This window comes from Phyllostomus hastatus, unplaced genomic scaffold (genome assembly GCF_019186645.2).
Source record: "Phyllostomus hastatus isolate PE091 unplaced genomic scaffold, TTU_PhHast_1.1 phas_scaffold_55, whole genome shotgun sequence".
Taxonomy (NCBI): Eukaryota; Metazoa; Chordata; class Mammalia; order Chiroptera; family Phyllostomidae; genus Phyllostomus; species Phyllostomus hastatus.
The window spans coordinates 8,511,200-8,536,672 of NW_025334035.1; the positions used below are offsets into that span (position 1 = coordinate 8,511,200).

The window sequence follows — 25,473 nt, forward strand, 5'->3', positions numbered from 1 at the left end:
CCTTGGTTATTGGACCTCCATACAGTTCAATTTTCTGTCAGTTCTGGTTGTTTTTTGTTTTTAAATTGTTGTTGTCCTTCTTTTGGTTGTGTGAGGAGGCATAGTGTATCTACCTTTGCCTCCATCTTGGCCGCGCAGGATGCTTTTTCTGTTCTTTTACTTTCTACTTACCTATATCATTATATTTGAAATTCTTGTGGACAACATATTTATAATCCAGTCTGCCAATCTGTTTTTAATTGCCATACGTAGACCACTTATATTTAATAATTATGAATGTATTAAGGCTTGTGTCTGCCATTTTATCTTTTGTTTTATGTTTGTTTTTTTGTTTCTTTGTGTTCTTTTCTTTCTTTTCTGTGGTTAGCTTACCTTTTGATTTATCTGTAGTTTTTTTAGTGTGTCTTTGTGTGGCTTTTTTAGTAGTGGCTCTAGGTATTACATTACATATACGTAACTTATCACAGTCTATTGGTGTAATTATTTACCTATTTGCATACAACCTATCAAAATCCTCCACCAATTATAGTATAATTGTATTTAAAATTTCCTCTACATACATTTAGAACTACATCACACAATGTATAAGTTTAGCTTTGACCATCACATAATTTAGAAAACTCAAGAGGAGAAAGAAAGACTATTGTATTTACCATTTTTGCTCACCATGTTCTTTCTTCCTTTCTTATATATCGAGGTAATTTTCTTTACCAATTTTTTTTAGCTTAGAAACCTTCCTTTAGCAACAGCTAATAACGCTTTTGGTTGGTTTTTCTTTATCTGAGAATATCTTGATTTCTTCTTCATTCCTGAAGTATATTCTCTCTGGGTATAGGATCTTAGATTGACAGTTATTTTCTTTCAGCACTTGAAAAATAGTGTTCTCCTTCCTTCTCTTTTACATGGTGTCTCAAAGAAACCCCTAATTCCAAGTGTTCCCCCCATTAGTAAGGTATCGCTTCTCTCTCACTGTTGTCAAGATTATCTTTGTCTTTGGTTTATAGAAGTTTGACTGTGAATGTTGGTGAGTGTTTCTTTGTGTTTATCCTGTTTGGGGTTTGCTCAGCTTGTTCAGTATGTAGGTTTATGTGTTTTGCTAAATTTGGAAAGTTTTCAGCCATTACTTCTTTGAGTATTTTTTCAGCACTACCTTCTTCTCTTTTTCTGGGACTCTGATGACATAAATATTTAATCTTCTATTGCAGTCTTACAGGACCCTGAGACTGTTTATTTATTTGTTTGATATGTTTTTTTCTCTGTTATTCCGACCAAGAAATTTTTATTGTTGTTTCCTTTCAGTTCCTTGATATTTTCCTTTTTATTGTTTTCTCTGTTATTCTGACCAAGAAATTTTTATTGTGTTTCCTTTCAGTTCCTTGATATTTTCTTTTGCCTCCTCCATTCTGCAGTTGAACTCATTCACTGGGATTTTTAAATTTAGATTATCAGATTTTTCAGCTCTAAATTTTTCTTTTTTTAAAATTTTTTTTAGATTTTATTTATTTATTTTTAGAGAGGGAAGGGAGGGAGAGAGAGAGAGAGAGTGGGGGGCGGGGAGAAACATAAATGTGCAGTTGCTGGGGGTTATGGCCTGCAACCCAGGCATGTACCCTGGCTGGGAATCGAACCTGGGACACTTAAATTTTTCATTTCATGCTTCTTTATACCTTCTTTTCTGACACTTTCTGTTTTTGTTTCAAATATGTTCATAATTGTTCATAGAAGCATTTGTATAGTGAATGTTTAAAGCCTTTGTCAGATAATTCTAACATCTCTCCTCCTCCTGTTGACACATTGATTGTCTTTTTTCACTTAATTTGAGGTTTTTCTGGCTCTTGGTATAATGAGTAATTTTTTATCAAAGCCTGGATATTGTGACTATTATATTATGAGACTCTGGATATTATTTAAACTTGCTCTTTTAGCTGGCTTTATCCAAACCCAGCAGGGTAAGGTAGAATTTTGTTATTGCCAAGTAGAAGTAGAAACCTAGGTTTCCTGCTCAGCCTTCCTTGTCCCCACTCCCTCAGGAACGGAGTGCTCTCCACATCACTGCTGGGTGGGAGTGGGAATTCTGGCTCCCCAGTAGGCCATCTCTGATACCTCTCTGGCTGGGAGGGTTAGGAGTACCTCATTATTGCTTCCCACTTGGCTTCCATTAACACCATGGGAGAGGGTGGCCTCGTGACCACGGGGTGCTGGTGGTGAAGTCCTGACTTCCCACTGGGCTCCTGGTGGCACCACCTCCATGGGGAGGGGAGGGACACTTTGTTACCACCAAGTGAGGGTGATGGCCAGACTACCCCTGCAGTTTCAATTGTCACTGCCTAGCAGTGATGAATGTCCCAGCTCTGTGTTCATCTCTCTGGCACTTGTGCCCTGGCTGTGGGGCAGGAGGTGGGTGGGATGCCCTGTCATAGCCTGGAGAGGGTGGCTACACCCTACTCCCTGTTCAGCCTTTGCTTGTGTGGGTGGGCTAGGAAAACAGTTTTTTTCTGTAGTGTTTGGCTGGAATGAGCAGTTATTGTCTGTAAATAACTCACTTTCCTGGTTCTTCGACTACAGAGACCAGGCTTTTGTTTGTTGTTTTGTCTGCAACCATTGGTATTTCAGGTCACAGCCACTTTGGCTCCAAGTTTGGAATATGGGAAGCAAAAGATCCCTACTACTCCATTCGTTGGGTCTGGAGGTTCCTAGCCAGTCTACCTGTTAACTCTGCCTTGCAGTTTCCTTATGTTTGTTTTATATATAATGCCTCAGGTTTTGTTTATACTTAGAGGAATGGGTAAAATGTTTACTCCATATTCCTAGAAGCAGGAATCCTGTCACTGATTTGTAAATATGTCATTCTTTCTTTGGTATTTTGTATACATTACCATATTTGATAGTTGCAGTCATTTGGACTCTATGTATGTATTACATCTTTCTCTGCACTCTTAGTCTTGATGATTTGTTTTCATGTGAATTGGCCATTTGTGTGTGTGAGTGTTTGTGAGAAGGAGCATGAGCACGAGGAGGAGCACGTGTGTGAGAGAAATCACTGACTGAGCCTTATCTCCGAGCACCTCGAGGCACTAAGTTGGGAATGCTTCTCTCCAGAGAAGACTTGCATTTTCCTCTGATGTGAGGCTGGGGTTGCTCACAGAGCAGGACCGCTTCAGCCAGCATCCAGGTTCTTTCCCTGAATGTGTTCATCTCAAAGTCAAGCTCCTTGCTGGCTGGTGGGCCTTACACTGGTTGCCAGAATTGGTGCTGTCATTCTCATTTGCCACCAGGACTCAGTGCTGCCTCTGTGTTTGCAGGTTTTCATGTTTGGGGTGCAGGAGGGAGAACCTGCTTACTGCTGTTACTTAAAAAAAAGTCTGGGAAGAATAGAAATGCTTGTTTTCCTTCATCCAGGTTTCAGTCTGTGTCAGGAGATGCTTCAGAGTTTCTTGTTTGCAGTTATTTTAAGGTCCTTGGTAAATTTCAGGATTTTTTATATTTTCTCTTAGAAATTTTTGCTCCTGATATCTGTTTTTCTAATTGCTCCATCAGTAGAGACAGTGGGGAGTTAACTATGAGACTGTGTTCCTAGTTTTGTCTTGTTTTTGACTGATATGTTTCTCATTTTTCTCTTTAGGGCAGAAAAGACTGAAGTTCTGAGTGAAGACCTTCTTCAGGTAAGGGTGGTGCTGGCCCTTTGCGGATAGACAACAAGATATCATCCCTTTTAAAACCAAGCCATTCCCAATGTTGTTTCAACTGTCCCAGCTATCCTCACCCAAATCTATTTAGACACACAACTTTGTATCGTTTACAACAGAGCTTTGCATTTTGAATACCAGGTTGGGTGAGATTTTTTAGGGGACATTTAAAGTCATTGCATTGCACGGTTAGCAGTAAGTCCCATAGTCTGAGTCCCTTCCCCTTCCAGCCCTCCAGAATCGGGTATTGTCTCCCCAGAGGTCCTCACCTTTGCAGAAACATGGGTCAGGCACTCTTCCACGTTGTTCAGACCTGTGATCTCACTCCCCACCCTATCCTTACCCAGCACTGTCACCCACTGCTCTCTCTGCAGGTGGAGAAGCGGCTGGAGCTGGTGAAGCAGGTGTCCCACAGCACACACAAGAAGCTCACCGCCTGTCTGCAGGGCCAGCAAGGTGCAGAGGCTGACAAGCGCTCAGTAAGTGCCCTCCTTGCCCCAGGCAGTTGAAAATTTGCCTACTGATGACTGGGGTCCCACACTTGGGGCCATGTTTTGGTGTGGCTGTTTACACAGCCACTTCTATGTCTGAGAATCGACTCTGATCCTATAGTTCTACAGTGTGACAGCCCCTGCCTGACCTTGAACCCTGACTGAAACATCCTGTGCCTTCACCAAGCAAGGTGCAATTTCTCCCCTCGCCCTCCTCCATCTGGAGCTACCTGGAGGCTTACAGAGGCGAGCTTGAGATCCCATTGTTAGAGAGGCTTTTAACCTCGCGCCAACCCCTGCTTCAGCTCATTCACAGATTCCACATGCAGATGGAATAACATTCCACAGATCAATAACATCTTAAGATTTCATGGAAAAAATTATACTGCACTTTTGGAGGTTATAAGTCACCTAAAAAGGCCCTTGAAAATTGTTTTTGCTATAATGAAACAGTGTAGGAAGCATGCTAAACTGGTGTACTCTAATGTCTTCGTATCTAGCCCACTTTAGTAATAACAGGTGGTGCATAATGTGATTCTGTTGGATAGTCCCTGGTGCAAACAGAGGTTGCCAGTTCTCCTCTTGCCCTAAGCCCCCTAATTCCCACCAAAGATGAACAGATATTCTTAGACGTTTCCTTGGCTTTACAACAGGAAATAGGCAGTCTAGGAGGTTTTTTCTTTTTCCCCATAAACAATCATTTACAAGCGGTATGTTTGATATCTGAGTTTTTCCTGACCCAGAGTTACTGTTGACTTTTCATTTCCTGGTGGTCTCCAGAGCACCCCCTGCACACACACCATTTGGTGGCCCATTTCTGTTGACTGTCATGTAACGTGCCCTGCCTGACACTTTGTCACACCTCATGCTGCAGTACCAGGACCTGCTCCATGGGCCCTATCAGCCATTCCATTTTCTTCCCAGCCTGCTTTTATTTTTCCTAACATTCCCAGCAGGAATCACGTATTTGTGGTAGAAATAAACTGTTCACAGCTTTGAACAATGTCTGTGAAAACAGTTCCGCATCTATCAGGAGTTTCAGCGAAGAAACCTGGACAGTCTAAAGGGGGAGTTTGCAAAATAGTCTTGGACATGAAACCCTTCAGTCACAGAACCCTCTAGTGTAAGACTCCAGGAGTGCCTGTGGGTGGGGCCCGCAGCCAGGCCTGCCTGTGACCCACCTCCTTTGTTCCATGAAGCACTGTGTTTAAAGTAACCCATCTTCTACAGTACAGTACTTCTTGGTACCAAGAGTGGTGTCTGAATGTTACCTCCTGAGGCTTGAAGCTGGCCTTTGGTATTGATGACCACTACATTATGTTTCTGGGATAAGGTACAGTTGCCTATATTTGCAGAGACTTCACTGGAGTGAGGGTCTTACAAGTTACCTGAGTCAGGAGGCATTTAGCTACCTGAGCTACAGGAGGCTGGCAGGTCAGGGGAAGATCAACTCTGAAAGGGCAATTTGTTACATTTCCACAGAGGAGAGGGTGCACCATGCTGCTTAGGGCCACCCTGAGAAGCACCCAGGGCAGTCAGGAGGCAGAGGGAGGAAAACGTGGGTAATAGCCTTTATTGCAGTTTCCAGGGGAAGAAACTGGTGAGGCAGGGTAAGCAGGCATATGATGGGCTAGATTGAATAACTTCAGCAGGCTGTGGGACACAGGGGTGTCCTTGTCTGGAATTTGGGGTGATTAGGGCAGGTGGAGGATGGCCTGGAGTGTGAGAGCTCCTGAAAGAGGTGGTTGGGGTGTGGGCCCAGGATTGGTTGATTTGCATTTGAAAGGCACACTCAAGAGAGAGTTAGTTACTATATCTAGGAATGGCTAACCCTGGGAGGGGCAGTCCTCCAGGGATAGCAAGGCCCCCTGATGTCAAAGCCTCAGAATGTAAAAAATAAAAAACATAGTTAATTAAATACACTGATTAATAGTGAGTAACTTCAGCAAAAAGGCACTTAGTATCTTTCCTATCTTTCTGAAGTAGTTGACCCCAGGTTTGTTTGTCAGCTTTGGTTCAGAATCCCTGCAATGCTTGGACTTGCCCTTATAGTCACAATGTGGCTGCTACAGCTCCAGGCATCCTGTCCACACATAACCACATCAAAGGCAGGAAGTGTGAGGGTGGTGAGAGAATTCTTCATCAGGGAGAAACAAATCTTGCCCAGGACATTTTCTTCTATGTCTCCCTACCCATCTGCAAGGGAGGCTGAGAGGTGAGTATGCATCAGAGAGAAATGGGTTTGTAATGACTGTCTATGATTCACCTGCTGGAACACACACAGGTGGGCTTCTGTAAGCAGGGAAGACAGGCTTGTGCCTGGCCAGGCCCTGAAGGCTACAGCCTCGGACAGAGATTAACATAGAAACTAGGCACCTGTTCAGCTGACCTGGAAGAAGTCTGTGGTGGAAGTAGGCACGTACAGACCAGTGGTTTCACCTCACAGATTTCAAGTGCTTCATTTTATCGGTGATTTCTTGACCTGATTAGTCTTTTTTTTATCCACCTCTGATTGAATAAATGATCTGGCTGAAAAGAAAATCAAAGAGCTACTTAAAATATTTAATGATCACAGATTAGCAGGGAAAAAATTTCCAAGGCTAAATTTTTCAGGTTTTTTTACAGTGATACTTTGAGAGATGTAATAAGAACATGTTATTAATTTCCTCAAATGCTGAATATATGCCTAGTTCTCTGTGATTATTTGGTAAGGAGATGGGCCCAGATCTAAGGAATGGGTGAAAAGGAAAAGGGATAAAAAGGGGAAACTAACTCATAGACACAGACAACAGCATGGTGGTTACCAGAGGGGAGGGGTTCCTGGGTAGTAAAGGCTGAAGCGGGCCAAGTCTAGGGCGATGGAAGATGATTTGACTTTGGGTGGTGGAAACACAATACAGTGTGCAGATCATGTATTGGAAATGTACACTTGAAACATGCATGATGTTATTAACCAGTGTCACCCCAGTAAATGCAATAAAAATAAAGTGAATAAAGAGGGAAACAGAGAGAGAGAGAGGACAGGAAGAGTGGTGGCGGTGATAGAACAAGTGAGCAAACACCAGCCAGGGCAGCCGGGCGTTGGAGAGGGTCCGGGGTCGGCCATTCTCAGAGGATGTGGGGCCGGCTGAAGTGAGCAGGTGGGGTCAGAGAGTCTCCTGGCTGGAAGGCGCTCGAACAGGGTGGAGGCAGTATTCTGCATTTTATTTGAGCACCTGTAAGTTGTTGCTTTTCACCATTTCTGTTTTAACAAGCTCATCACCTCTCTATCAGTTTAGTTTCCAATACTAAAACTTTTACCATACACTTTTACAGGTTTAGCCTGGAAAGCCAGGGCTGGCTGCCACATGGGGGTGAGCCAAGAAGCGGGGTTTTGTTGCCACTAACTTAGTGACCAGAGCAGTATTAGATGGTGGGTACTGATTTAAACCGGATTCCTTATGTGGGGTGGTGAATAGAAAGGATATGACTTAGTTTTCAAACTTGTCTTCTTTCTCCAGGCTAATAGCTTGTTGATTCATAGATTTTTAAAGATACTTGATGTAACACATTTTTTTATTGTTCTCCATCCTTGCATTTCTCAAAGGGAAGTCACATTCAACAAATACACTATTCGATGGATAAGTATTTCTCTACCTTACGCAACAAACACTTGGCAAGTACCAAGTCTGGCATGCAAAGTAGAACACATGCCAAGTTCTGAGCATATTCAGCAGGACCCCTTTCCTCTGTGAGCTCAGGGTCTGGAAGGAAGCAGCATCACACACCCAAGAGGTCATTAGTTACACAAATCATGAGGGAGCGGCCCTGAGGGACAAGCAAAAGACTGTAGCACCAAAGGCATAAACATGCCTGGGGCAGGGGATGTCAAGTGGGGGTTTCCCAGAGGCACAAAGGAGCTTGACATTTCTGAGATACGGGAAGGTGGCCGGAGTGACTAGAGTAGAGAGAGTGACAAGGACAGGGGCAGAGATGGGACTACAGGGACCCAATCTCACTGTGTAGGCCATGGTGAGGATTTGGATTTCATCCCTCAGAGCAGGGAGAAGCCAGTGTTTGAATGATTGGATTCAGTAGCATGATTGGATGTGTTGGCAATTGTGTGCAGAATGGATCAGTGGGGCAAAGGCTGTGGCAGAAGTAAGGACAGTTAGATATGCGAGTAGGGGAGACACAGTGGGGGCAGTGGGCCAGCAAGGAGGGACAGAACTACCACCTGTGGTGGGTATGGAGTGCAGGGTATGGAGGACTTGGCAACTGAATGGACATGTATGAGGAATGGAGAGCCATTTCAGGGTGTGGCTTGAGTGACTGCTGAGTCCATGGGAGTCGGTGAGATTACCTGGGGAGAAAATATAGGGTGAGAAGACAAATGGTCCTTAAATCAAGAACCTTAGGAACTGCAGTATCTTAAGCTGTCACAGAAGGAGTATCCAGCCAAGAAAATCAGAAGTCAAGAATGGTACTGGAAATCCACCTACCTGCTCAAATCTAAATCTCAGACATCGTCCCTCATTTCTTCTTCCCTCTCCATGCCCCTAGTCTTTCACCAAGTCCTGCTGGCTCCTCCTCCATGTGCTCCAACGTTTACCACGCCAGTCCTTGCAGCTGTCACCTCTGCCTGAGCACAGCAGTTCCTAGCAGGTATTGGCTCTCCACCTGAGCCCACCCGCCTCAGAACCCATTCTCTACAACCTGAGTGACTGTTTAAGATGGGGACCAGATAATGCCACTCTCCTGCTTGAATCCTACCTACCAAAGGATTCCCCCCATATAACAAATCCAGGCTCATTACCTTGGCCCTGGGACCCTAATGAAATGTCTTCACCTGCATCTTGCGGTTCAGCTCTTGCTCCCCTCCCCCTCATTCATCATTCTTTAGCTGCACTTCGCTGTTACTGAACATGCTTAGTTCATGTCCTTGGGGCCTTTGCACGTGCTCTACCCTCCATATGGAATACTCCTGCCCAGCCTATTAGGCCAGCAACTCATTATTTGATTCTCAGCTCAGATGTCACGTTCTGGATGTGGCTTTGCCCTGCCACCCGAGGTGTTTGCTCCCTCCATCCCCTAGTCAGAGCACCCTGCTTCATTTTCTTCATAGCATGTATCAGTGTCTGAAATCACCATGAGCATTCATTTTCTCATGTGCCTGCTCCCCAGCACTGCTGCGTGAGCTCCGGGGGAGCAGGGATCTTGTCTCTCCGTCATGACCATGTCCTTAATGCTAGAACAAATCCTGCCATAGGCTAGGCAATACTAAAAATAGATTGTGTCACAAATGGATGGCCCATGAGTATTTTAGGCATGAAACCTGCCTAACACATCAGGAAAGCCGTTTGGATCCTTCCTGTTCTATACTTCTCTATAGAACTAGCGTGATGGTTCTGAATTTAAGTCCTGGGACCTGACTATCCTGGCTTGAAACTCAGCTCTACTGCTTCCTAGTTATACCTGACCTTAGAGGAGTCAGTTACCTCTTTATGCCTTGGTTCCTTCATTTGGAAAATGGTAACAACAATAATGAATTCCTACCTAGTAGGGTGTTTGAGAGTTCAGTGAGGTAATGCATGTAAGTGCCTAGCACAATGGATAACGTGAATAAATATTAAAGAAATATAACCTGCTGCTGTTGCTGTGGCTTCACTGTTAGGCCAGAACAACCACTGAGAACTACTGAGCACTGAGCAGCAAATCTGGGCTGTGTCTCTGGAGGCGTGATCCACAGGAGAACTGGTTGGGCTTGGAGTTGGAGAAGAGCAGTGTTCAGAGATGGAGGATATGGAGTTGTGTGTGTTCATGTGTGAGTTTGGGGAACAGAATGGATATTAGAATTTGCTTTTTATCTGAGTCATCCTATAAACTGTGTTGCTTATGCTCAAGATAAGTTTACAGAGGAACAGTCATCTCGGACAAGTCAGATTGACCATTTCCAAACCCTAGAACGTTCTCTTTCCTTCCCCTCATTCTTAAGGGGAATTTCCCTTAGAATCAGGGAAAATTTGGTTTTAATAGCCTCTCTTTGACCTGAGAAGTCACTGGCCAGGAGTCAGGATGAGGTTTGCCAAGTGAGGCCTTTTCACCTGGGCACTGATGTCACCCTTGTATCAGGTGACCCTCAGCCTGGACCCTTGTCAGTGGCAGGAAACAGACTTCAGCAGCTTTTCTAGATTTATGGGCAATGTAATCCTTCTAAGACTCAATATCCTTTTTTTCATATTTTATTTATTTATTTTTAAATTACAGTAGATAATTCGATATTATTTTATATTAGTTCAGTGATCCCCCCAGTAAGATTCTAGTACCCACCTGGCACTGTACGTAGTTATTATAATATTATCGACTATATTCCCTGTGCTCTACTCTACATCTCATAACTGTTTTGTAACTACCGATTTGTACTTCTTACTCCCTTCTCCCTTTTCATCCAGTCCCTTAGCCACCCCGCTGACACCCATCAGTTTGTTCTCTGTGTTTGTGAGTGAGACTCAGTGTCCTTATGTGTGCAGTGGGCAGGGGTGAGCCCAGTGTGGGGAGAGGAAATAATGCCTCAGCTGTAGGCAGTCATTAGGGTCAGCACAGCGCCCGGCACCTACTAAGCCCTCCATTTGTTCTTTGTCTCGGGGAATTTCTTTAGAAATAGAAATAATTTGTAGTGTGGTTTGGGTTACAGTTTATTAAATTGTTCTATTGCCTTGATTGCAGAATGTCTCATTTATCCATTTATTCTTTCCTCTTTTCTTGGTGGATTTCTTGTAATTTTTTTATTCTTAAAGCATCTATACAAATAAAAACTTTTAATTAATTTCCACTGGGGTTTTATCCAACAAACCCCCACCCCACGCCCTTGGATTCCTAGCACTCACACTCTCCGTAATGTCTCTCAGAGTGAATTCTTCCTTCTGAGAGTCACCACGCCACAAGCACAGGCCCTGGTTTGTGATAGTCACACCGCCAGTAGAGGACCTCAGCACACTTTGTCACCTTCAATTGAGCTATGAAGTCATTTAGGCAAAAAAAGAACAAGGGAGCTCTATATGTCATGATAGGAAATGACCTGCAAAGATATCTCTACACAAAAAGGAAAGCGAGGCATAATTTACTTGTGGGTTGTGTGTGGGGGAAATGTACCCACTGAAAACAGACACACACACACACCTTCACCAGTGGCGGGGAGTAGGTAGCTGAGAGTTAAGGACGGGAGGGAGGCTTTCTGTTGTCAACCTGCTAGCACCTTTTGAGTTTTGTACCATGTGAATATATTTTCTACTGAAAAGTTAATTCATTTGTTACAAAGAGATATTTGATAGGCTACATATGATAAAAAACAAGAAAAACTTACTCCCTTTGTTCAAATGTTAAGAATTAAAAGGCAACTGAAGCAGAAATAACTCTCATTTTGAGATACTTTGTCACTTACTGCCACCTCTTTGTCACCTGAGAGGATCTCGGAATCATTAGTGAGGGTGCTAAGTGCCTAGAAATGACTAGAAAAGAATGTTGTCTCCCTGGCTCAGGAGGAGAGCCCTCCACTTGCACACCTGCAAGCTGGTTTCCCAGTGTTAAATTGGGAAGACAGGTACTCGGCTGTCCCCTCCCCATCCTCTCTGACCAGCCCCATGGTCCTTGGGGGCGGTTCTTGTTCTGTTGGTCTTGATCTTCACTTCTTTAGTCACGAGTGGGCACAGTTTCTACTTGACTCGCTGACAGGACTAATTGGATTCATTCTTTTCCATATTTAGCAAAACTGCACTTACCAACTGGTAGATATATTTCTCTAAAAGCTGTCAACTCCTGGGCTATTAGAAGTTCCCTTTCATTTGTTACAGGCAAGATCCTCTCTTACCTGGCTTCCTTGTCAAATTCTGAGGGACTCAGGACAGCTTCAGTTCTGCCCTGAAGCTGGGCCACAGGACTCAGGATGCTCTCGAAAACCAGAATGGCTACTTTGTGTGAGCTAAGCAGTCCTACGTACGGTTCTGCTTCCTGACATCTGGAGAGGAGTGTTTTCACCGGCTGATTATTAGGATATTTTAGGAACTTGTAGATTGAAGGCCTTTCCTTCTGCCAGGTTTCTCAACCTCTGCACTCATTATGTGTCGGGCTGAGTAATTCATTATCTTGGGGCACTCCCCTGTGTGTCGTAGGATGTTTAGCAGCATCCCTGGCCTCTACGTACTAGATGCTAGTAGTGGTCACCATGGTGTGACAACCAAAAAATGTCTCCAGACATTGCCAAATGTCCCTGGGGGGACACAGTCACCCCGAAATAACTTTTTTAATAGGTAAAGTGGGGATAGATACTCTCCTAACATACTGTGTCCTATGCCTTTAATTGAGTCTCTGGAAACTTGTACCTAATAGCTTTGTAGGACAATCAGAAAGTAGTGTTTGAATTCCGATGTATTAATATTGAATTACTTGGTCTAGTTTTTACCAAGAAGAATGTCCCATTTTATTTGAAATGATGGGGTAATAAGTTCATCCCTTGAGTAAAAGGCATCTGCCTTCAGTGGCATGGACCTGTCCGAGAGCAGGGGAGAGGGTATATTGTAGACCCGTCAAAGGCCTTGTCTACACAGGTATCCTGGGCTCTCTCCACCTCAGGAACCACATGAACTTGTCACTCTCAGGGGTTGACTTACCTCCCAAGTTCTTCTCTGGAGATACCGTAGAGGGTTCAGGTCTCCTGGGGGTGTGAAAACCAGATTCTTCAAGTTCTAGTGGATGGATCCCTAAAAATCTAGGTCCAAGTTGACCCCTCTCATAAGTCATTCGTCTGTCTCAGGATTGGAGCTACTTTAATCCCATCACACTCTTCTTAAATAAGCCTTCTGGTTGTCCCCAGATGCCCTTTGAGTGAAACCCCAGTGCCTGCCCCGGCTGACGAGGCCCCATGCACCCTCATCACCACCCTCTTCTGGAGCTCTACCTGTTCCTCTGGCGCTCCAGCTCATTGGCCTACCTGGGGACCCTGAACTGGCCGTGCCCTCTCCCTCCTCATGGCCTTGGCACTTCCCATGTCCTCTACCCAGAATGAGCTTTTCCAAATATTCCTGAGGCATGGCCAACTCATTTTCTGACATTAGACCATCTTAAGTGCCGCCCGCTTCTGAGAGGCCTTCCCTCACAGCTTCATGCCCACAGCTGCCCCCACCCATTCTCGGGCTCACCCTTGTCCAGACCACTTCCAGCTACTTGAAATGATCTCCTTCCTAGTTTCATATTTATTGTTTGTCTCCCTGCACTGGAATATAAGTTCTAGCTCTAAGCTTACTCACTGCTGGTGTAGCACCCAGGTGAGCACTGCATACATACTGATTAGCAAATGCGTTATAGCCTCGGCTTTCTGTGTAACGTGCAGGGGGCCCTGGGCTGGGGGTTGCTGCCTCACTTTCCACCTGAGGGGCTGTCTGTGCAGCATGTGCACTGGAGGGCCTGAGCACGTGCCAGCAGTCCTCATCCTGCTTTCTGGAGGTACGGATGGCAAGGCACAGTAAGGAGACAGGCCTGTCCATGGGTAGGAGGGAGGGAGTGGGTCATGCTCCACAGCTGCAGCAACATGCTTCTTCCTTTCAGCCCTCCTTCTCTCCCCACAGAAAATAACATTTACCACTTTATCTATTTTACAGTGTACAATTCAGTGACATTTAGTATATTCGCAATTTTGTGCAACTACCACTACCATCTAATTCCAGTACATTCTCATCACCCCAGAAGGAGACTCCATGCTCACCAAGTAATCATTTCCTGTGTCCCTTCTCCCCAGCCTCAGGCAATCACTAATCTACTTTCTGTCTCTATGCTTTTGCTGGACATTTTACATAAATAGAATTGTACAATATGTGCTCTTTTGTGTCTGGCTTACTTAGTGAGATGTTTTCAAAGTTCATCCATGTAGCATGTGTTGAGACCCCATTCCTTTTGATGGCTGAATAATATTCCATTATGTGGATAGACTACATTTGTTTATCTATTCATTTGTGATAGTCAAGCTGTTTCCACCTTCTCATTATTGTGAATAGTGCTGCTATTCACATCCATGCACGTGTTTTTGTCTCATCATTTGTTTTCAGTTATTTTGAGTGTCTACCCAAGGGCAGAATTGCCGGGCCATATGACAATTGTTTACCTTATTGAAATACTGCCAGACTTTCCCACCATGCTGCACGTTTGTGCATTTCCACCAGCAATGCGTGAAGTTTCCAGTGTCTCCACTGGAATGTCCCCCAGTACTTATTTCCTTATTTTTAAATGTATATACTATTGCCCTGGCCAGTGTGGCTTGGTTGGAGCATTGTCTCATAAACCAAAAGGTCTTAGGTTTGATTCCCTGTCAGGGCACATGCTTGTGGGTCTGGTCCCCGGTTGGGGCACATATGAGAGACCACCAGTTGTTGTTTGTCTCACACATTGATGTTTCTCTCTCTCTCTTCCCCTCGTGTCCTCTCTCTAAAATCAATAAGCATGTTCTCAAGTGAGAATAATACACACACACACACACGTGCGCACCCGTGCACACATATATATATATTTATGAGGTCATTACTTTTATAGTCATCCTAGTGTGAGGTGGTATCTCACTGTAGCTTTGATTTGAATTTCCCTACAGACTAATGATGTTAATCTTTTCATGTGCTTGTTGTCTATTCTGTTATCTTATTTGGAGTGTGTCTTTATCTTAAAGCTTACATTCTTTGTATTGTAATTTAATATGAAACTTTTTTCTCTGTCTTGACCATAATCTGCCTCATTTATAAAATGGGGCTAATATACTTTTCTGGTAAGAGATTGGTTTTTGGAAATTAAATCATTGCTTAAATCTTTTTACTATAATTTTGAATTTTTTTTCTTGCTGTTATCCCACTTGATGTTCAAATGCAGCATGTAAACTTTAGGCTTATTTTCTAAATTGGTGATTTAATTCAGTTCTAATTTTCTGAATTTTAACATCTCTGAATCTAACCCATTGTTAAATCCTATATTTAGGTTTTAAACATATTTTAAAGTCATTTTGTTTCTTAGCTAATATAGTATATAGCAGAGTATTAACATTCTGCTGTTTTAGAGTAAGCAGATGACTATTGAAGTAGTTTTCATGACAACCTTTCTTTCCTTTTCAGAAAAAATTGCCTTTAACAACATTGGCTCAGTGTTTGATGGAGGGGTCAGCTATCCTGGGAGATGACACACTTCTAGGGTAAGGTGACACCATGTGTGGGTTTGACAAATCTGTGTAAGTCCCCACCCATAAAAAGGGAACCAGAACTGCTTGGCGAAGCACTGTGGGCTCTTTTAGTCTGGCCACAGACTTTGTGGGGGGAGGAAAGGTTGCCAGTGAGAAACCAAAATCCCCAGGCCCCAAAGTCATGTTTAGTGTCTCTATGTAGCGAGGCAGCTCCCAAGGGGAAAAATAAACATAAAATTGTTGAAGGACAATTGAAATCCCCAGGGCCCCAGTAAAAGCAAATATGAATCCTTCCGATGTCAGATGTCAGAACTTACAGGATTCCCAGAAGAACAACCCTTGTTGGTTTTGAACTCATAATAAAAACAAACTAAAAATAGAATTGACATGAGAGAGAATCCTCATGCATAATGAATAAGAGAATCAGTATCCTCAGAACTAAAAATAATAGAACAGTATGAAAGAAAATGTAAAATAATTACGTTTAAAATGAAATTTAAAAATTAGAGATGTCGTTTTCTTTGGCAGCACATATTCTAACATTGCAACGATACAGAGAATATTAACACAGCCACTGTGCAAGGATGAATTTGTGAAGCATTCCATATTTTTAAGAAAAAAATTTTGTAACTAGGTATGGTGACAAATGTTAACTGTTGTGGTGATCACTTTGCAATGTATCAAATACTGAATCATTGTGCTGTACACCTGAAAGTAATGTAATGCTGCTGTATGTCAGTTATGCCTCATGTAAAATTTAAGTGAGGACAAAATAATCCTTGATGAAAGAATAAAACAACATGAAAAAGAAAGATTGGGCAGAATCAAAGAAAAAAACAAAAGAACTTCTTAAAACTCAAATTATGCTTACTACAACTTAAAAACTTAATTGAGGTAAACTGAAAATTGCACTTAAATAGAGAATTGGTGAACTTCAAAACAAATCTGAAGTAGCCACTCAGAAAAAACAGAATGAAGTACAAGAGATAACGATACAGGCATTGTTAAATGGAGAGGCATGGTTGGTAGAATACAAAACTATGTCTAGTAGTGCCTGAAGAATATAATATGGAGAAGGAAAGTTTGTGGTTGAATTTTTCTTTTGTAGATTTTAGACTTGAAGAAAGATACAGCCTTTAAATTTAAGAAGCACAAAAAATCCTCATTAAGATCCACACAAGGAAATCTACTCATGGATGCATTGTAGTAAAACTGGGAATTATTTATCAAAAAGAAAAAAATGTAAACAGATAAAATGGTAATTATGTATAAAAGAGCCATTAGAGCAATAACATACTATTTATTCATCAGCCAAAATAAATGCCAGGAAATAATGGAGGAAAATATTCAAGTGTTGAGCAAAAATGTAAGAATACAGGATTCTATGATAAACTAAATTATTATTAAAGAATAAAGGGATAAGCCCTGGCCGGTGTAGCTCAGTGGATTGAGCGCGGGCTGTGAACCAAAGTGTTGCAGGTTCGATTCCCAGCCAGGGTACATGCCTGGGTTGTAGGCCATAACCCCCAGCAACTGCACATTGATGTTTCTCTCTCTCTCTCTCTCTCTCTCTCTCTCTCTCTCTCTCTCCCTCCCTTCCCTCTCTCAAAATAAATAAATAAAATTAAAAAAAAAGAATAAAGGGATAAGAATGATATTTTCAGGCAAAAATTTAGAGAATTTACTACTCATATATCCTCACTGAAAAGCTATTTAGGTTTATGTGAAATAAATTATGTCCAGAAAAATGAAATGCAAATAACAAGGTAGCATTTTTAAAAAATAGTGAATGTGGTATAGAAATGAAAAAAAATTCTTTTTTTCTCTAGCCATGTTGGGTTCCTTTTTGTGGCTCTGCAAATCAAATTGGCAAAGGACAAATTAACAAAAGAAAAGCATGCAAATGTACTTCCATGTTCAGTGTGTGTGCATAGGAGAACTCAGTCATTAGTAACTCAAAGGGGTGGCTAGAACTTTGATTTATATAGCTTCTTAACAAAAAACAATAATTTTTAGAGAAGTGGCAAGACACAGGAAAAGACACCTGGGTTTCGAGCGCGACCAACTGTGGGAGGGCAAACATATAGCGAAACTAATGGAAGATAAGAGGTCATGAGTAAAGTTTGTTATTTCTTTGGTGCCTTCTCTAGGCTGATAAGAGTCTAGAGTTATCTCTGGAAGTTAATTTTGTCGTTCCTGGTAGAAAGGGGAAGAAGCACAGTTTTACAGATTTATGTTCTATTTTAAGCAAGTGGAGAAGAGACAGCACAGAAAGCTTATGCTGTATCTGCTTCTTCTCAGTTGCCTTCAGCTCAAAATAATCCTTATGCCATTGTGGCATGTTTTGGGGTGGTGTATTCTTCTACCCTTCAATGTAAATAAATATAAATAAGCATTAAGTTCACAGTAGCAATATAATGATTACTTTGGTGGGAGTGTAAAGCAAAGTGATACTAAAACACTAGAAAATAAAAACATGAAACATTGGAAAGGAAATTAGTATTTCATGTTCTATATTGTTTGAAAAGTGGATAAAGATTGCATTTAAAGTAAATGTACATATTAGAAGACTAAAAGCAACCACAAAAAAGAATAGATATGGAATAGAAAACTTCAAAACTAGTAAAAGGATAAAAAGGGAAATAAAATAGGAAAAAAAAAACCTAGAAGGGGTTAAAAGAAAAAAAACTAAGCAAAGAAAAGCATAATAAATAGAAAACAGAAAATGAAGGTAATAGTAATTATTGCATGTATCTGTAATCATTAGACATGTAAATGGAATAAACTCAGCTGTTAATAATGTAGAGAATCTCAGGTGGATAAGCATGTAATCATTCTGTGCTATTTCTGAGAGTCACACCTAAATTGTGACACAGCAAGGTTGAGAGTAAAGGGATGGAGGATACCCAGGTAAAGATGACAGGCTGAACACACATATCCAGTTTTGGTTCCTTCCAAATTCACTACAACAAAGAGATTGTTTTCTTAAAAGACATAAACCCAAAAATACAGGAAAAACAAGAGAAAAGACAACAGCAACAAAATTTTGTGAGCAATAAAACATATGATTGATTGGGAACTGCCTTAGCAAGTTCCCAAACCTGAATCCCCAAAGCCAATACCATTTACTCCTTGAAATGCTTACAAGGCTCAGGATTAGTGGCAACAGGCATCTCTGCAATAGTGGGTCTTTGGGGGCAGGGAAGTGATTGAAGTTATGAGTATAGGTTGAAAGCTAGTCAGGTACCACTTGGATTGCTCAAACCTAGAACCTGCCTCACCACTGGGAGACTCATCCTGTTACCCTCAATTCCAGCTGAACTCTGGAGCTTTATTCTTTAGGGAGTGGAGGGTAAAATAACTTCTTTATTCTGGGGACGCCACGTAAGGGGACCAGTTATTAAAGAAGAGACTAAGTGATCTAATACAACTGGGTGCTCAGACTCTTCATCTGTCTCCCCAACCCATGCAGCCCCTAGCCTAACAGGAATGAGCTAAAGACCCAAAGACATTGAAGGAGGTGATACTCCAATGAATGGCCCAGCTAGATCATCTGCAGATGAGCTCACAGCTGATGAGCTCCACTCACATTTTCCAAGCTGCTTAGGCTCCACCCTTAAATATAGACAGGCACCAGAGATCACCAGACATCTGAAACCTAGATACCAAGACAACTGGGAAAATAATACAGAAGTAAAATCAGGAAGAAATAGATATTACATGGGGGAGGAGAAGATTTCAGGAAAACTATCACTTATGTTTTCAAGTGAGAAGAAAAAATAATGCATTTATTAAATTAAAATAGGATGTTAATAAAACTATTTCTATAATGAGAGATCAAAAGCAAGCTGATAGAAATAAAAAAAAATTACATTCTCAGTAGATTTGGAAAGTAAAGAAGAATCTGGAAAAGAGAGCAAGAAGATGACCACAGGGACTGGGAAGCAGAGAAATAATAATAGTAGTAATAGTAATAATAATAATAGTAGTAGTAGTAGAAGTAATAATAATAATAATAATAATATCTGAAAGTGTTCCAGATGTGAAAGACATGTTATTTCTATATGTAAGGGCCCACTGAGCTAACACAGTAGAAAAAAAATTAAACCTATGCCAGGGCTTACCAGTAGTGTGTACTAGTGACAAATCAAAGATTCTACAATCTTCTAGAGAAGAAAATTGTCACATAAGAGGATTAAAAATCCATATGCTTCCAGACTTGCCAAAAGCAACATTGGAGGCTACATGATTACTGGGCAATGCCGTCAACTTTTTGGAGGGATAGGTGATCTGAACAGAACTCACTACCCTGAGCATTGTAAGGGTACAGGGCAACGGTGTGACATGTATGTTTTCAGAAACAGACACCCCACCCAATGTGTCAGGCAGCTGAAGCCAGATGTGCTCTATGATGAGGGAGTAACCAGGAAAGGGAGACAGAGACGGTAGGAAACAAGACATTCAGCACAGGGCAGAGAGAACAGGCCAGGGAGTGGTGAGGGAAGGCTGCAGGAAGACAGCTGTGCCCAGGGATAGAAGGCAGACTCAAGCTAGATTGACAACGCAGGTGTGGGAGAGGCTGATTCAAGAAGGTGAAATTTATTCACATCAATGTAGTTCAGGGTCTTAAGACAAGTTAGAAAAGTGGCTGAGGATTTTGAGTTCCATAGTTGGGCCCATGGAAAACTGAACAAACATGAAAACAAGGCAATCATTAACTCCAGAGAGACCAAATAAATGTGTAGGAAAGACCGCTAATCATAGTACACTACCCAGCCTTACTCCAAATAGCATATCTTATCAAAATGTGTAAATTCTAAACATCTGCTGATGTGAATTAATGGTGGGAGAGGAAATGTAAAGATAGCTAAATCCTCATTTTCCATAGTTGACAGTTAATAATTAATGCTTACAATTAGGAAAAAATGTAAGAAGTAACATTAGAAATATGGAGGCAAGTAACAGAAAAGTCAGATTAAAAACACCATTAAAAATCTACAAAGATAAACTCACAGCCTGGGAGTTGACATTTATAGCAGATATGAAAAAGAATTTGAATCCCCTCTGCACCCACATACGTATATCTGTAAGTATGTGAAGAACTCCTACAAATAAATTCAAATAACTAATCCCAATACAAAAATAGCCAAAGAATATGAATAGTCACTTCATGGAAGAGGGATCCTGAATGGCCCAAAACATAAAAAAGATACTCAGTCTCACCAGGAGTCAAGGAATGCAAATTAAAGCCTGGATGAGATCATATTTTGTATACACTAGTTTGGCAGAAATGAACATTTCCACCAGTACCTGGGGTGGGCAGGAGGGCAGAGCAGTGGGAACTCCTGTTTGCACCAGTGAGGGTGAAGTCCAGTTTCGAACGCAGTTTGGCAGTCTCCAGTAAGGTTACAGGTATGCACGCCTTCTCTCCTTTGCATTGAAAAACTCACACATGTGACAGGAGACTGTACAAGCACATGTGCTGTGGGCCTGCATGTTCCAGCCCCAGATCGTTGCTGTCACGACCGGGGGAAGGCTCGTAAATGGTGGTGTACTCATGGATGGAATTCTGGATGGCAAAACTGTCTAATTCTGTGTGTCAGGATGGATATGCCCCGAAGATAATGATGAACTTAAAAAGCAAGTCATAGAGGGATAGATTCGGTGTGAAACCATTATGTAGACTTTTTAAACTAAGTGATGCAACATTATGTATTCTGTGTGAGCACACACATTTAGTAGGAAGTGGACAGCATGGCCAGGAGAAGTACATACTGACTTCAGAATAGCAACGGCCTCTTCTCACCCTTTATTGATTTGTAAAAACTTTTTATGTGAGTTTCAGTTAATGTGGCACCATGAAAAGGGAGGGCTGCCTGGATGCCGTTCAGGGGAAAGTAACACCTTTGAAATATATTTTGTCACCTAGGAATATGGTATCACTTTCTACTCATTCAGCTCTTTTTTTATTTGGTCCTTATTAATACACTTTGGAATGGTTTTTTCATTCCAACTTTACATTGGATAATTGTCTGTTCATCCTGTTTTTATGGCTTAGGAGAGGTTTGTGGGTTTTTTTTTTTCTATTTGAGCCTGTTGGAAAAAGACCAAGTTTTTGGTGTGTTTTTGAAGGTGTTGGTTTATCCGAGCACCGATTTTAGCCAATTTCTCCAGGGCCCTCAGGGGAAACAGAAGCGTCTGGGGATTCCACGTGTGTAAGTCTCTTCTCCCCACATTGTTGCCATGTTTCCCTCCATGTCCCCTTTACCCCATGCACACTGTAGGTACTCAGCATCATTTAAAAAACTGATAACTTCGGAAATGAAAATGGATGGAGCAGGTTGGTCCATAGGGCACTGTGGCACTCGACAGTTTATTAGCACCGGCTCATGACAATGTACCTGGCCGGGAGGTAAGGCAGTGTGACACAGTGGCACCGTGCCCTCCAGGGTATTCAGTGTGGATTTTTCCCCTCTGTCGCAGGAAGATGCTGAAACTCTGTGGAGAGGCAGAGGACAAGCTGGCACAGGAGCTGATCCACTTTGAATTGCAAGTGGAGAGAGATGTGATCGAGCCCCTATTTTTGCTGGCTGAGGTAAGCAGTGGATGAGACCAGGCCTGAGTGGGCAGGGAAGGGCCAAGCAGTGGGCCCTGCAGTCGCTCCACTCCACTCTGGTTACTGTGGCTCTCCCTCCCCCCGCTCTGTGACACTGCTTCTCATCTGGGCCATGATGCAACCGCATGGTCAGGATTGCAGGATTGCCCGACAGGGTAGCCCTTTCAGTGTTTGCTGTCCCCCTCCTACCCACTTTCCTCTCTGTTGGCATTCCAGAGGGCAGAGTCACAGCTGGCAGCATCTCCCCCCTCTCCACCAGGGTCGCCACTGCCACCACCCCAGCCTGCCACCCATCTCAAGTCCGCAGTGAAACGAACAGCAACCCCTCCTTCCAGGAGACTGGGGACCTGTATCCCAGAGATTCTGAAAGGTCTCTTGCCATTGGTTTATATGGGTCCCTTCTCTTGGACTTTAAAGAACACTAACAAAACTCTTTTATTAAAAAGAAACCTTAATGTTTATGTGTCAACTTTGCTAGCTCCAAACAAGTAAGAAAGGAAATAGTGGAGGAATTTTATTTGCCCTGAACATGGGAACTCTTCCCAGTTGCCTTTCATTGCTCATAGAAAACCTAGCTGGTGCTGTCCCACAGAACTGCCTGCAACTATGGAAAGGTTTCACATCTGCACAGTTCCACAGCTGCACAGTTCCCCATCTGCACCTCTACACGGTTCCTCATCTGCATAGTTCCACAGCTACATAGCTTCACATCCACACAGCTCTACATCTGCACACTTCCACAGCTGCACAGTTCCACAGCTGCACTGTTCCATGTCTGCACAGTTCCACAGCTACATAGCTTTATATCTACACAGTTCCACAGCTGCACAGTTCCATGTCTGTACAGTTCCACAGCTGCACATCTACACAGTTCCACAGCTGCACAGTTCCATAGCTACATAGCTTCACATCTACACAGCTCTACATCTGCACAGCTTCACATTTTCATAGTTCCACAGCTCCACATCTGCATAGTTCCCCTTCAACACAGTTCCACAGCTGTACAGTGTGGTAACCACCAGCCACCTATGGCTTTTGAGCTCCTGGAATGTGTGTAATGTGACTGAGGAACTCATTTTTATATGATTTTTGTTCATTTGAATTTAAGTGGTATAGCCACCTATGGCTTGAGGCTACCATGTTGGACAGCATACCCTGGACCATGTCTGGTTTCCTTTCTGGACCACTCCCAGCAGCCCTAGCTACCCTGCCGCTGTTTCTGGGGCAGAATGCATGGGTAAATAACTACCTTAGTGCCTAAAAGCACTCAAGGAGAAAACCTTAGATATGAGTCTTTGATATGGACCAGCTCTAGACTCCCAGACGGCATCCTGTTACGGTCATGCCCAGCCTAGAACATTCAGGAGAAACCCTCTGTTCCTCATAAAGATGGTCTGGCATGCCAACTAACCCCAAGCAGATCCCACAGACAGTTGTGACGTGTGTGCTGGGGTTTCCTGTATGACCAAGATGCCACTGTGACTCCCCAGCTTTGCCTCTGGGCTCTTTGATGATGTGGGACTACCCCAGATGCCTAACCTTCTCCTCCCCATTGGAAGTCTCTGCACTCACCATTACTCACCTGCCTGAAGGAGTGAATTGAAAGCACTCACAGCACACTGGATCTTCCTCACATTTTTCCTTCTATAAAAGCCGCAGCCTGAGATGACTGGTTTAATTATGGTCAATTTTCCTTTTTAAATTCTCACATCCTGCCCCAGTTTTGCTGGGCTTGGAACCAAAAACCCTCCCTTGGAATGTTCAGTTAAGCCATTTTTAGAAATAAAAAGATAAAAAGAGCATCCACATACAACCCCTGTGGAAGAACTTCTCAGAGCTGAGAAAAGCCATGGTAATGTGTATTTATTATTTACTTTGGGAAAAAAAATCTTATTTCTATAAAAACACATCCTAATTGCATTGCCCACAGCATCTCAGTCCTCCTGAGACCTGTTCTTGTCATTCTTCTGCTGTCTGTTTTGAATTAGGTCTGTGTGTCAGATCTGCTTCCTCCCCGCCGTGGGCCCTTGTGCCAGTAGAGAGGAGTAGGACTGATGCCCTGGCTCTGGCGGCTGAGGCAGCAGCAGGAGTGAGACTAAGCCTCATGAGCTGGGGGTGCAAACCTCCAAGATGGTTCCTGGTGATGTCCAGTGAAGAAAGTGCAGGGTTTAGCTCAGGAAAAGGCTTCAAGAATTTGAATTAAAAATTCAAATAAGGATTGTTGTGTGGCTGTCAGTAGTTCTTGGAGAATTTATCTTGAGCTTCAATTTGACTGTGTCTTTCATCTGTCACTACAGGTGGAAATCCCAAATATTCAAAAACAGAGGAAACATTTAGCAAAGTTGGTGCTGGACATGGATTCTTCACGAACAAGGTAGCATAGGGCATATTCACTTTCATTTCTGCTTCTTCTAAGGAATAGTGGTCCTGTTTGGGGTGAGGGTAGGAGCTCGTTTATGGCTGTGTGTATGTTTTTATTCACCAAGTTTTTCTTAACACCCCTGCATGTCAGGCACTGGAGATAAGAGCAGGGGGCAGAGATATGGGTGCCCCACTCTCATGGAGCCTCTGGTCTGGTTGAGAAGTGGACACTAGACAAGTGAGCATGCACACCAGCCAATTTCAGGCAGCCGTGAGCCATGTAAACATAGCACAGGATAATCCTGGGAGGGGATGTTGGGGAAGGGGCAACAGCATTAGGCAGGGATGAGATGACTCACTGGGAACAGCAAAGGCACAGGCCCTCAGGTGGAACTAGAACAATGCGTTCAGGACACTGAACAAGGGTCAGCGTGGCTGGGGTAGAAGGAAAGGGGAGGGTAGCGGGATCAGAGACCACAGTAGTAGGATGGATGCTGTGTCCTGTCTGTAGTGAGGGGGGAGTTTCAGATTCTGGGGACCAGTCTGCCTTTTCCTGAAGCTGGCAGTGCAGGTATGTCGATTCTGTAGCCATTCTCTGAACACCTGAGACCACTATAAGAAAAGTGAAGTTCCACCAGGGCGACTCTCTGCACCTGTCTCCTAGAGTCCGCCAGGAAACTCCTGTCACAGCCGGGGAGTGCCAGAGGCTTTGAGATGGCTTTTACTATGGCCGGTGTGCACCAGGGCTGCACATATGTGCCTCTTCATTGTTTATAATGGTGTATGTGTGTTTGCCTAGTCCGCAATGGAAAGAATGCAGGGTCATGAATATTAACATGGATTTAACTGTTGGGCTCTACTTTAGGCCTGTTGTGGGTCAATTTTAATAATCTCTGCATCTTGTTTTAATTTTCTTGAGAAAAAGAAACAAAAACAATGTACTTGGGCTCAGAGATGTAGGACAGAGTTGAGAACTAGGAGTCAGAAGTGAAGTACCAAGATCAAGGTCACCTGTTTTCTAGACCCATTACATTGGCCAAGTCATTTAACCTCCCAGACTGGCTTGCACACCTGTAGACAGGTAGTAACAACATTTGTGATTTCCCAGGGAGGCCGTCTTGTATGTCAGAT

General features: G+C 42.9%; 1 protein-coding gene and 1 pseudogene across 3 annotated transcripts in view; both read left to right on the top strand.

Moving 5' to 3' along the window:
• The window catches only part of ARHGAP44 (Rho GTPase activating protein 44), a 180,952-nt gene that overhangs the window by 95,493 nt on the left and 59,986 nt on the right, over positions 1 to 25,473 (top strand). For all 3 annotated transcript variants that reach the window (XM_045824053.1, XM_045824054.1, XM_045824055.1), the window contains exons 2-6: positions 3,623 to 3,662; positions 4,061 to 4,165; positions 15,301 to 15,377; positions 21,849 to 21,960; positions 24,279 to 24,355. In XM_045824053.1, coding sequence (XP_045680009.1) covers positions 3,623 to 3,662; positions 4,061 to 4,165; positions 15,301 to 15,377; positions 21,849 to 21,960; positions 24,279 to 24,355 — 411 coding nt within the window. The remainder of the gene's footprint in view (positions 1 to 3,622; positions 3,663 to 4,060; positions 4,166 to 15,300; positions 15,378 to 21,848; positions 21,961 to 24,278; positions 24,356 to 25,473) is intronic.
• LOC123809525 lies at positions 15,880 to 15,977 on the top strand (annotated as a pseudogene).